Source organism: Lichenostomus cassidix, chromosome 1 (assembly GCF_008360975.1).
Source record: "Lichenostomus cassidix isolate B80296 chromosome 1, HeHo_3.0, whole genome shotgun sequence".
Lineage (NCBI taxonomy): Eukaryota > Metazoa > Chordata > Aves > Passeriformes > Meliphagidae > Lichenostomus > Lichenostomus cassidix.
The window spans coordinates 113,965,615-113,979,061 of record NC_139479.1 but is presented as its reverse complement, the minus strand read 5'-3'; the positions used below and the strand labels follow the sequence as shown (position 1 = coordinate 113,979,061).

Here is a 13,447-nt window from a genome sequence, read left to right as displayed (position 1 = left end):
TTAATTAATTGCTAAATCTAGACCTACACCTTAGTGGACAAACCAACTACTCCAAAATTCACCTTTACATTAATATTTAATAGCTGGCAGAGGTGATCTTAATTTTGACATCAATGTGTTTCACTATATTTAGTCAGAATATGGCCTTTGTGTCTAAAATAATTTGACACTTGAATTGAAAATCCTGTATAAAAATTAACTTGGACAGTGATTGTTCTGCAGGATCAGAATATATTGTGGATAGAAGTTATCAGCTGTGGGAAGGTCAAATTTGCATTCAGCTTATTAAGGATTTTACACAGGTTATGGGAAGAGGATCCATTCTGCAGTTATACTTTCCCATTTCACTGGAGAGAATTTATTGCTAAGTTAATAAAATAAATTCACACAATTCAATAGAGAAGCTGCAGGAAAACAGGAAACCATCTAAGTAGTGGTATTAAAAGTCTTATCCTTTGATAATTGCTTAAACAACTACTTATTAAACTAATAAAAATGAGAGTAATAAATATTCTGGAGTATAGAATAGCTTTGAAATCCTTGGACATCCCAGTCCACAGCTGCAACACCTGGATCAAAACTTGGAAGAAAAATCCATTTTAAATTCTTTTTGAACATCCACTCATGCCTTTGCACACCATCAAATCCTCAGGGTCCCAGCTGGCCCTGAAAGCCACAACTCCCTCACAGGCTTGGCTACAGAACCTCTGGAACTGTGTCAGGGCACAGAAACTCCCCCAAGGAAAGAGGGAGTACAGAGCTGCTTCATCATCATCATCATCATCATCATCACTCCTCTCAGTGAGGCAACTGCTCTCAGTGCACACCCCCAGGTCTAAGCACTCATCAAGGATTGCAGCACAGAATCCAAACCTTAATCACAAAGCAGCCTCTGTTGTGGCAGGATAATTGGGGGACCCTGGAAGCCAACACATCCATGGTGGGTAATGCACTGAAACAGCTCTGAGTTAACACTGCTATAATTATCCCATTATATAGGGAATCATTTTGCTACTTAGAGACAAAGTCAAGGGACATTTTAATAACAGACCCTTTAGTCCTGTCTAGAACATAAAGTAGTTTATAATCCTATTTTATTACTCCTGGTACCCTTCTGCATAGAAACTACTTGTGTAACTACATAGATAAAATAGACATGGAATGTCCTCCATACACAGAGAATCCCTGCAGGGTTTGGGTGGGAAGGCACCTTAAAGCTCATCCAGTTTCAATCCCCTGCCATGGGCAGGGACACCTTCCACTATCCAAGACCCATCCTGCCTTGCCTGGAACACTGCCAGGGATCCAGGGGCAGCCAGAGCTGCTCTGGGAAACCCTGTGCCAGGGCCTCCCCACCCTCATAGCCAGGAATTCCTTCCCAAGATCCCATCTCTCCCTGCCCTCTGGCAGTGGGAAGCCATTCCCTGTGTCCTGTCCCTCCATCCCTTGTCCCCAGTCCCTCTCCAGCTCTCCTGCAGCCCCTTTAGGCCCTGGCAGGGGCTCTGAGCTCTCCCTGGATCCTTCTCCTCTCCAGTGAACATCCCCAGCTCTCCCAGCCTGGCTCCAGAGCAGAGAGGCTCCAGCCCTGGAGCAGCTCTGTGGTCTCCTCTGGCCTCTCTCCAGCAGCTCCACATCCTTCTACTCCTGGGGAACACGGAGCTGAACACAGCATTCCACCCATGTGTGTTTGCTCTGTGGATGCACCCATGAATTAATGTCTTCTCTGGGCCTGAATTTAAAGGGCCACAGCTCATCCCAGGACATAAACCATCATTTTTCTGTCCCATCAGCTCAAAAGACCTTTCACTGCTTTCCCCAATTCAAAAGCAACCCCTCATCTACTAGAAATAAATAGCTTTGGCTGTCCAGGAACATTTGCTGCCACTTCCAGTGCCTTCCAACAGAGCAGGAACAGCAGTTTCACTGTCTCCCTGAGCATTGGAAGCTTAAAATGATCACACTCCTCCTCCTCTGGTCTGTTTACTCACTGAAACAGGATCACAAAGTCCTCAGACCGTGTTTCCCCAATTTTTTGTCTATCAGTCTGAACTGATCCAAATCTGGATTATTCAAAAACCTAGGAAGGTCTGACTCTGTACTCACAAAGCTTCTTCCATAACTCCTCTGTTAATTAAGGGGAATGAAATCCTGAGTCAGGGATCCTTCTGAACCTCAGCCAACAACTCAGCTCTGAGGTGTTGCTTGCTGTGTGTGGACTAAAATTCCCTCTGGGACCATTTGCCAAGGCCTCCCAATATCCAGGGAAGGATATCTGCCCACAAGGGTGTGTTAACAGCAGCCACTCACCTGTTTTACATTGTATCCTGCTTTTGCACTAGTTTCAATGAACATTACATTCAACTCTTTGGCTTTCCTTTCTCCTTCCTCGATGGACACTTGTCTAGGGAAGAAAACAGAGTCAAGGGAAAAAAAAAACTGGACAAATACCTTAGAAGTTATCATTTATTACACTTCTGAAAGCATTTATTGGGTTTTCTTCCTGCATGGAATGCACAGCTGCAGACAGGTATCACTGCTTTTGGTACCAGACCCACTTCCATGGCACACCTGGCTCCCAAAGCAGAACTCAGCATTCCAGTGGAACAGCCAAGTGATCACCCCCAAATCCCTGTCCAAGAAGCTGTGCCTTTATGTCTGAACAATTAGCAATGACTACATTTTAACATCCAAAATTCATCAACGACAACAAACTGTTTTAACAAAGGTTCAAGTGTCAGCATCTCAACTGGGAGGAATTTTGTCCCATTTTTCCCAGACAGGTGTTCCACCCATTGAGCAGAACACTACTAAGAATAAATATTTGTAACCAGTTTATTCATTCACTGATGCAGGCTGTAGTCAACAATCCCTTCTCTCCTGTCATCTGAACAAGTTGGTGATGGTTTTCAACTCATTCACAGCACTGTGATGGAAATTTGGTTTAGCCAAAAGACAGAGGGCTTAAAATTGAGATTTCTCTAGTCACAGCCATCTCCATAAAATAAAAAATACATTTAAAAATACTCCTAAAAATAGGAGCAAACAGCAGCAGAGAAAGCAAAGCATTTGAAAGCTGGATTATTTCTTCATACCTCTTATCTGCTAGATCTGTTTTATTTCCCACCAGCATGATGATGACATCACTGCCCCGTTCCGTTCTGACATCATCGATCCACTTTGTGGTTTGCTGGAAGGAGTTTACATCTATCAGAGAACAGTGGAGAGGGTTATCACTGCAGGTGTCCCTCACAGGTCACCAGGAAATACATCTGGACTTGGAAAGAAAAGCTTCATATTCTGTGGAGTCGGCGGAAGAGGGTGATGAAGAATCAGCGAGTGAAACCCTAAATCTCCCCCACTAAAGGACACTGAAACTCTGGCATTCATTTCAGATGGGCAAGTGCTTCATGACAGGTGGATTCAAAGCCAGGGAGGGAACTGAGTCCATCTATAATTTGGTTTTGACAGCACCTAAAATGAAAAGTCTTATCACTGTGTTTCAGTTCCTTTTTTTTGGCTCAACATAAAGTATTTTCTATAGGGAGTGGGGATTAATTTTTGCACTCTACGCTGCTCGTGGCTTGTGCACCTACAGAGGTTCCTACAGTCCCACTGCTTCTCAAAATTTTCAATCCCAGCCTTGCATTTTGCACACTTGAATCACTTCTTATTTTCTCTAGGGGATCCCAGGGTTACACAACACACCAGCAAATCCTGTGGCACTGAACACTTGCCTTCAAAACAATTCCCAAATCTTTGCATAGAACCAGAAATAGAAATTTAACCTCTTCACAAGCATTTTTTTCTTAATGCTACGTCCTTAAAAGCTGCAAGGTAAGAATTCCACACTGTATGGTGCTTGAAAAGTTGCATCCCATAGGGAAAAAGGAGTTGGAGGGAAGCTGCCACAGAGCTCAGCATTTGCCAGTTAGTGACACAAAGAGCATCTGAGCAGCCAAAGTAGTTTCAGTGCTTAAAAAGGGATGGGGGGGGAAGCTCTGCAGCAGTTCTTGAAAAGTATTGATTTTTTTTCTTAATGGCTTCTACTGCAAAGTAATATATTGTGTGCTAGACAGCCAAGACTTGATCACTTGCCAGTGTCTTAATTCTCTTTACTGCTTGGCAATATCGAATTTGCTAGGTCAGGAAAAAATTCCGAGTTCACAGCTAACCAGTAATTTTAGCTCAAAGGAAAGTGCTATTTTTAACAATTAGAGCTGTTCTAGGTAAAGCCCCTATTCCTGCTGGAATCTTCTAGTATTTGTAAATCAAAGGACAAGAACCTATGCATTTGTGTAAAATGAGGCCATTGTTCTCAGTCAATCGTGGTTTAGAACTGAAACTGTCTGAATGTTTAGCTCCCCTAAAACAAAATTTCTGCTCTTTGTCAGCGCAGGAACTGGTAAGTTAAGGGGTGTCTGGACTGAGGGGAGGGACAGAAGGAGAAGGGCTGAAGAAGCACTAATATTTTAGTTGACAAAAATGTACATACCTTAGTAAGAAATGAAAGAGCAATTGTTAAAGGGTAAGGGCTTAGTGGTTAAGTTTTACATCTCGCAGCACGTGAGAGTGGCTGATCCCAAGGAAAAGGTGATGTTAATGCGTTCTCCCCGCCAGCCCGTGCCCAGATTTGGTTTGGTGGGGGAGGGTGAATGAAGTGGAGCAAGCTACAAAAGTCTCCAGTTTCAGAATTCAGGTACCCATGAACATGAAGACCAAAAGTCACAGGTGATGTTATGACCACAAGGCAGATGGAAGAGTGCAACGAGAGCAGGCAGGACTCGAGGACTGAAGAAAATGGGATAGGGAAGGTTAAAATGATGTTTGTGAGACGGATTATACATTGCAACAGCAGCAACCACGGGGCTTGTTTAAAACAAGCAAAGAAACCACGTTTTTGTCATGCCAGGATGAAGCCCAAGCAGATGACGTGAGAGGACATGCAAAGCTAAGCTAGAGGATGAAAAGGGCAGAGTATTAGAAATGCAGAATTCCCCCCACTCACTTGTGATATCATAAACAACAACTGCAACAGTGGAGTCACGAATGTAGCTAGGAATCAAGCTCCTGAACCGCTCTTGACCTGCTGTGTCCCATAATTGCAACCGTACCTAACAAAATCAGTCAAACAAGCAAGAAAAATAAGAAAAAAGGTCAAACCCAGTGCAAAATACCTACTTGTGATATCGTAAACTACTACAGCAGCAGCAGAGTCACGGATGTAACTGGGAATGAGGCTACGGAAACGTTCCTGACCCGCAGTATCCCACAGCTGCAACCTGATCTGTGGGTGGGAGAAAATTAAAAAAGCCAAACTGCCACTAAAAATAAAAGAGTAAAGAAATGTTTCACTTTTTTTTTCCAAAAAAGCTAAATAAAAAGGATAAACTCATGCAGGAGGTGCCTGGGGACTGGGAGAAGCAGGATACTGTCTCCTTACAGCAATCTCTCCCAAGGGATAATAGCAGCCAAACTGGGGGGGTGCAGCTAGCTCAGCTTCCCAAAAAAAAGCTTCCCTTCCAAAAGGGGAGGAGTGGAATGGCTCAGCTTCCAAACTGAGAGGACCAACAAGAAAGCTAGGCTGAAGTGATGGAATCACCATCCCTGGAAGTGTTCAGAAGCGTGAGGATGTGGCACTTGGGGACGTGGCTCAGTGGTGGCCTTGGCAGTGCTGGGGAATGGCTGGATTTCATCTAGGAGGGCTTTTCCAGCCCCAGTGATTCTGTGATCCTGTGAAATGTTCACCTGCAGTTCTCCCTACACCAGAGTTTCATGCTCTGCTCTCCTTCCTCAGGACTCACACAGGCAACCTCCAGCAGCATGAAGGATGGCTGCTGGTGGAAAAGCTGGAAAAGCTACTCATGTCGGTTTTTCAAGGATAAAATGCTCATTATAACTCTAAATTGCAAAGTAACATGCACAGAGAGGCTGAATGGCTCTTTCCAGCAAGGTTCTGGAAGAAAAGGGAAGACACACTAAAAGCAAGGTGTATGGCAAGGTGTGCAAGAGCCAGTCCGGCCATGGAAAGGACATCTCATCCCTCAAGCACTTTCCATGCAATCCCATTTATTGGGGGTTTATCCAATCCCATTTATTGGAGAGTTATCCAATCCCATAAGCTTCTGCAGCACTGCAGTTTTGTTTCTGCAAATAGCTCAACTGAGGCTGAATTTCTTAATTAAGAATCTGAGCTCATTTTAAACAACAGGTCTGCTTGCACAGAGGAGTGATTTCACTTGAGGAGCTGAAACTGCACCAAGCTAAGAAACAAGCCTCATTAGTGAACTCATCAAAGGCCACCTTCTTTTTACACCAGGAATATTATGAAGATGGAGCCAGTTATTAACTGGCCCCATCTGGCAATTTATATTTTACCCTTCTTCCTTGGCATCAAAAGCTGAAGGGGTTAAGCATGGTCCCTCCTCCAGATTCCCACCATCATTCACCCCTCAATTTCAAATTACTGTATCATCTCTCTCTTCACAGAGGATGACACTAAAGCACCTTTTGCCAATCCCAAGCTGCTCCTGAGAGCCCTGCACACACGAACCAAATGGTGATTTCCCATTATTTCCCATTCCCTACTGCCATGTCTCCACAGCACATGTCAGTCTGGAAGCAGCTGGGAGATGAAGGCTCAGCCTGTGCTTCCAAGTGATCTCAGAAGTGTGGGCTGCACAAAACCAGATGCTGGTCCTCATTCCTACTGCTCACAGAGAAGAGCAACAAAATCTTACTCACTGTTCGATCCTCCAAGTACATGGTTTTCGATAAGAAGTCAATGCCAATTGTTGCCTGGAAGAGAGAGAAGAAAACCAACAGTTCTTAAATAAAATGTCAGAAAACCTGCAGTGATTTTTCAGGGGAGCATCAGCACCTGCAAGAAAAAAGGCTGTGTTTCTTATTTTTAAGATATAGCATGATTCAATAAGCAATTTACATAATATATCCACAACCAGAACAATTCCTTAAGGCACAAAAGGTTTTAAGCTTGACTTCAGTTCATGCATATTGACGGTTCAATCCACACATTTATTTGGGTAGCAGCAGGGATTTTTATGCATGTGACAAACTGGTGTCCCCCTGCTCAACAGGGTATGTGGGCACACTGCCTTCTTCCCAGCTGCCAAATATCTCCATGGATTGTCACTTTTCCAGGCAGATACCTGCATGACCCCTAACAGCTACTAAAGCTTGGCTCATCCTAAAGCAGCAGAACTGCACCCAAATGCCCAGACACCGGTGGGAGCTTCCTGTAGAACACCCTTAATGGCAGTGGGAAGCCATTCCCTGTGTCCTGTCCCAAGTCCCTTGTCCCAAGTCCCTCTCCAGCTCTCTTGGAACCCCCTCAGGCACTGGAAGGGGCTCTGAGCTCTCCCTGGAGCCTTCTCCTCTCCCAGCCTATCCTACCACAAAATGGAAACAGCAGTAGGGAGGAGTGGATTCCAGCACTTTCTATAACCCAGACTTTTACTAAAATAGATCTTCTATGATATGTCACATATGGTGCCACAGCACCAGTGAAATCATTCCCAGCATGCCCACAGAAGGGAGTCACTCCTGGTAAAATAAACACCTCCAATTGCACAGTTTTATTCCAGGTGTTTGGGTTTCTGACATAGCACAGCAAGTTCTTATTGATAAGACAGAGGGACACAGCTGAATTCCTCTCATCCATCAACGAGCAAAAGGAATGCAATGCACAGCACGGATTTTATTAAATGGCAGCTTTCTATTTTTAACAGCTGAACACAAAAACCCGTGTTCAAATGATAGGCTTCAGAAAAATATGCATTCAAAATCTGCCAGAAACGTCCAGAACAAGCTGATCGTCCCTGAACTCACCTCCAGCTCCAGTTGCCCATGATCAGGGTGTGATGTGGCATTAAATTCTGGACTCTGAGGGGTCTCCAGAGAATCCTGGGCATCCAAAAATGTCTAGTTTGGGTTGACACCAACATGCAGTGTGATTCTGGCCAAATTCCTGGAGCTTTTGTGACTGATTCTTTCTTCCAGCTACAGCCCAAGAGGATGTATGGCCCCACCTCAGTCACAACTCCAGGAAAACTGAGGGGTCTGGATGCATGGCTCTGACCCAAGCCCATTAACACCCAAACTGGGCAGGCAGCCCTGATGCCTAAATCCAAGTTATCTTGGAAGCCCTTAGGATTTCTCACCGTTCTAAGTGCCACTCACTGATTTTGCAATCATTTAATGTATTACATCAGACCACCTCTCCACGGGGACACCCTAAAGCACAGAGTGTCTAACCTCCTCCAGGAAGAACTAGGACACAAACTCTATAAGGAAAAGGAGCAGTCCTGAAAAAAAAAAATACAGTGGGAAGAAAAAACCCCAGCTTAAATAAAAGAACTGCCTTGAATGGCCATGTAATTACAGTGGGAGGAATCTGCAAGGATGTTTGCTCCCTCAGGAGCAGTGACTTGTGCTCCAGCCCTCCCACACACTATGGAAGATTGGCTCTTCCCATAGAAGTTCAGGGAGAACTTCCCATCTCTTTTTTCCTAGCAGCAGCAAGGAGGAATTACTAAAGAGGCAGGAGGGAAATCACTCAGTTAAAATGAGATCCTTGGGTAGACACTGAGGAACAGAAGAATCACAACATTTTCCATTTTTTTTTTCCTATTACCTCCTCCTCCCACCCCCTAAAAAAACCTTCCCAGGCACCAAGGAACAGATTTTTCTCAGTTTCGTGTATCCAGAACATCACCAACTGTAACCAAGTCATGAAACATGTCCTGCTTGGTCAAGACACACTTTTAGGAAACTGAAGTACTTTTATATCTTGCCACATTTTGAGCTCATGCTCAATTCTGGGAGTGGGCAACAATGACCATTCTCCTGGAATACACAATGCTAATTTGTATTTTTTTTTCTAAATTTCCTAAATTTCCCTCTTTTTTTTACATTTTGTATGATTTTTTTAGCTTGTACCAACTTGTTTTTTAAAAGAGCTGGGTACCTGTTATGTTATCCACACACACAGATTACATTTGTGGTGTTCTGGTAGAAAATGATGGAAAGAACACCCTGGCAGTGTGTTTTTAGCAAACTGCTATTTTAGCAGTTTTAGCAACTGCTATTTCCTGGCTGTTCCTTGGGTATTCCCTTAGAATCACAGCTCAAGCAGCAGAAAAACTCCTGGAGCAGAATCCAACCCAGAAGTGCCACTCTGGCAGGTGATTAAAATTCAGATTTTACAATTAGGAATTTCCTGGTCAACTCTTCAACTCTTACTTTTCCTGTAATGGAAGACATGGCAGCAGAAGAATCTCACACAAGACAAAAATACAGATTAATTTACCTGGTAGGTGTTGTCAAAGCTGTCATACATGAACCTGGTGATCAAGGAAGTCTTCCCCACTAAAAGAAAAAAAAAACAAAACAAAACCATGGATTCAAGGAACAATTTCAGAGCAAGTTTTAAGCAAGTGATTTAAAAATGGTTTACTGTATCCAACAGATCCACAGTGTGCACTTAAACTTCCTGCAAGGAAAAGAGAAGTTATGTGACTTTACAACTGTAAAGTCACATTTCTTTCTGTATCATTCCCAAGCATCAGTTTTACTCTTAACTATTTGTGATTTGAGATGAAAATGAAAATAATTTCATTGCTCCATTTTCTACCAAGTCATTCAGTAATTTTAGCTGAACTGAATGGATTTAACAGTCCCTACAACTAACCAAGTTGTCACCAAAAGCTCCACTATCCAAATTAAGCAGCATTTTCATCTTCAGTTAACTCTGAAAAAAGGCTAAACAAACAGGAACCCAGCAGATGGCTTTGGAGAAATGAGATTTTCCCAAGTCAAAATTTGAATTCCCACGTGAATTTCTAACATATTCTGCTCTGGAGGCAGAACCAAGTTTCCCACAAAGTTAAAAAGCTGCTTTCATGAAGGTAGAGCAAATATTCCCTACACTGAGTAGGTTTTTGGAAGCAATGCATCCCAGGTGGGAATGACTCCTGAATCCCTTATTCAGATTTGTCCCATTGATGTCCCAAATCAATTCCTGGGATTCATTCCAGATCCAGTGACAATCCTCAGGAGACACAGACAAGCAAATCCAATCCCCTCCCGCTGCAGCACAGGCTGAATCCCAGGAATTGATTTGCAGCACCACAAACAAGCTGGTTTTCCTCACGTGGCCACTGATGCAAACAGACACACTGAATTCTTCACAGGTCCAGGAAATTATTTGCTTTGGTAACTCACGACCCCTGAAGGACACTCAAGTCTTCCAGCAAATTTTTCCCTTCTGACTGATGTGTCTTGGAGAGGGTCTGTCCATAAACTATGAGATCTGAAAATATTTTGGTTATTCCTGGAGCCTGCCTTCCCTGCCTTCACTCATTTCACAAAAAGAGAGGGAAAATAAGGTGCTGCTTGGCTTGTTTATATTTAAATATCTGTTTCAACCAGCATTTGGAGAGAGCATCTTAATGGACTTAGTTCCAAGACATTTCTTCTCTGAACAGACCCAGGTTTATGTTGACAGGCACCAGATCAAGTTGGTATTAACACCAACTGCTCACAGTTTTAATTCCATGAATACTGAGGCACTGCCATTCCTCCTCTTAAAAAACCCAAACCGACTCCTTTTAGAAATGCTGGCAGGGATGAAAGCCCACAATTCCCTCTGTATCTCTAATTTCTGTTCCGCCTTGCTGGCCCTGTGTTTACTGAATTCCCAGAAGGCATTAATTCGGGAGTGATTGCAAGCAAAGGAGAGGACAGAAGCAGAATTCAAATTCATCTTGGAAAATGCCAAAATTACCTCAGGAGGCAAATGAAGCTCAGCAGGGAGAAGCAGAACAAGCAGAACACAGGGACAAGAACAACCAGCAGCTTAAAATCCAGATGGGAAACAACTGGATAAGTAATCCGGGGGTTATAGCCCAAGGAAGCAGATTTGCTTCAAATTTGCTTCAAGACTTCAGCTTTGTTTCATTAAGATGTTGGTTTGGGTTTTTTTTTTTTTTTCAATCTAGTGAGTTAATTTAATCTCTTGGAGAAATTTCCACACACAAGTATGTCCAGGGCAGCATTACTCAGCAACGCAATATCCTTTAGGCCAAAATATTCCTGGCATGCTGCTGGAACAATTCCAAGAAAAAGGTCAATATCATCCTTGGGGGGACAGAGGTGGGGGAGGAAATGCTGGGAATGGTGTTTGCTTTGGCTGCAGCAGTGTTCTGCTGGCCAGCTGTGCTACAGGAAGCCAGGGAAAATCTCAAACAATTTGGGAGCTGAGAAGGAACTTCTTGGCAAAAAACCAAGTAGATTGCATAGTTCACACCAAGAACTGAAAGGTGAGGGAAAGAAGTGATTTAGTGCTCAGAAAAAGTGGTCTCCAGCCACTCTGCCTCTGCAGATCAAGATCTAACAGCTGCAAGCTGAGTCCAACCACAATCCAAGCAGGAAGGGCACAGAACTGGGAAACTGAGGCAATTAAACTCCAAAATTACTTAATTCAGCTGGGCCATGGATTCTCCTCCCTGCCTTGGCACGCAGAGTTGTCAGATGTCATTCCACTCTAGGAATTTACATCCAAGGCATCCAAGAATCTTTTGAAGAGAAGGGAAGCCAAGGAAATAAGTAATTAACCAAAGAAATCATTTGTTTCAACACTGTACCTCAACTTCAGTTCTGGACATTTTTCTGTCATTAAGAGGCTGAACAAGGGCTTCACCAGATGAGCTCTTGGCTCCTTCCAACTTTCCAACAAAAACTCCACATCAACTCCTAACCACACAGTTGTGCCTCAGACACCACTGCTTAAGTGATGTGATTATAAGATCCTAGAAGGTTTGGAGTTGGAAGGGACCTGGAAGACCATCTCATTCCACCCCCCTGCCATGCCCTGTCATGGGCAGGGACACCTTCCACTATCCCAGGCTGTTCCAAGCCCCATCCAATCTGGCCTTGGACACTGCCAGGGATCCAGGGGCAGCCACAGCTTCTCTGGGCAACCTGTGCAGAGCCTCATCACCCTCACAGTCAGGAATTCCTTCCCAATATCCCATTTATTCCTGCCCTCTAGCAGTGGGAAGCTATGTCCTGTGTCCTGTCCCTCCATCCCTTGTCCCAAGTCCCTCTGCAGCTCTCCTGGAGATCCTTTAGGCCCTGGCAGGAGCTCTGAGCTCTCCCTGGATTCTCCTCCCCTCCAGGTGAACACCCCCAGCTTTCCCAGCCTGGCTCCAGAGCAGAGGGACTCCAGCTCTGGGAGCATCTAATTATCAGTGCAGACTTCTGAATGGGTCTAGCTCTAACAGGAATTTCGAAGATCAGATGAGACTTGTTCAGATGGCTTTCTTAGGCTACATCAGCTCTGGAAGAATCTGGACCTGGTGGCTCTCATCATGAACTGGCTGCTCACCCCATCCACATGAAGTCAGGAAGGCTGCAGTGTTTTTGTATGTTCTGGGACAAAAAGAAGTCGGCTGTTCTGATATATAAAACTAGGAAACTCCTAGAAGGAAAGGTTTGATCACTGGTTCAGCACAGAAACCAGCAGATGCCCAAATATCAACACCCCCCTAAATCAGCACCTGAATTGTGGCAGCAAACAGCCAAGTGCCCAACATGACTGAGTTAAAAGACAGAAAGCTGTGAAGTTCCTATCAGCAGAACTGCCATTGACCAGGAGGGGCTAAATTCCAAGCCTTTAGCTCATCGAGTCCCCCTGATCGATCTCCTTTGTCTGGGAGCCTTGAGCCACTGCCTGGCAGGGATTTCACAAAGAGAATTGAGCTGCAAGATGGAATCAATACGCTGATCTCGTGCTTCCAGCACTTTGATCCGACAGCGGCCGCTGGAGAGATTCCAAGGTCGTTCCATCTGATTCTTGCAGGCTGCCTCCTCCCTGCTCCTGGGGAGATGTGTGTGTCCAGAGGCAGCCCCCAGTAATGCCACTGACTAACGGTGGGCTCCCCCAGCTCCTGGTGCCAGCGTGGGCAGAACAGCCCTCTGTGCTGGATGCTCTAACGAGGCACTGGGGAGGAGGACACAGACCCGTTAGATAACACAAATCACCTCCCTGCCAGCACGGGATTACAAGGTCATTTGTTGCCAGACTCTGCACAGGGCTCAGGCACCAGCCAGGAGTGACCTAGCAAGGAAAAGTAATTGGGATGGTGCCACTTGGACCGTGTGATGCACGAGGAGCAGGCCTGACTTCCCCCTCTTGTTTTCTTAGGCACACTGTGCTAGAGATTCACATCTTGTCCAAGGATTCTTCTGAAAAAGTCACATTTAATCGCTGACTTCATCCTAGTTGTTGTTTAGAACTTTCAAAGTATCAGCAACCAAGAAAAAAAACAAACAAGAAGTATCTGCAAAGCAGAATAACCTTAGAAGTAATCAACACACCGAACCTTTTTAACGGGAAAACTATGTTTAGCCTCTCCGAGCTCTCAGAGGC

The 13,447-nt window shown here is 44.5% G+C and overlaps 1 protein-coding gene across 2 annotated transcripts in view; it reads right to left on the bottom strand.

Annotated features, from left to right (window-relative positions):
• Positions 1 to 13,447, bottom strand: part of RAB6A (RAB6A, member RAS oncogene family) — a 40,082-nt gene that overhangs the window by 5,717 nt on the left and 20,918 nt on the right. Inside the window, exons 2-6 of one of the 2 annotated variants that reach the window (XM_085077871.1) lie at positions 9,326 to 9,384; positions 6,742 to 6,795; positions 5,006 to 5,111; positions 3,093 to 3,204; positions 2,308 to 2,401 (exon numbers count right to left, since the gene is read on the bottom strand). In XM_085077871.1, the coding sequence (XP_084933997.1) occupies positions 2,308 to 2,401; positions 3,093 to 3,204; positions 5,006 to 5,111; positions 6,742 to 6,795; positions 9,326 to 9,384 (425 nt within the window). Of the gene's footprint in view, positions 1 to 2,307; positions 2,402 to 3,092; positions 3,205 to 5,005; positions 5,112 to 5,178; positions 5,285 to 6,741; positions 6,796 to 9,325; positions 9,385 to 13,447 lie in introns of both variants that reach the window. The other variant, XM_085077877.1, reaches the window with a different exon arrangement.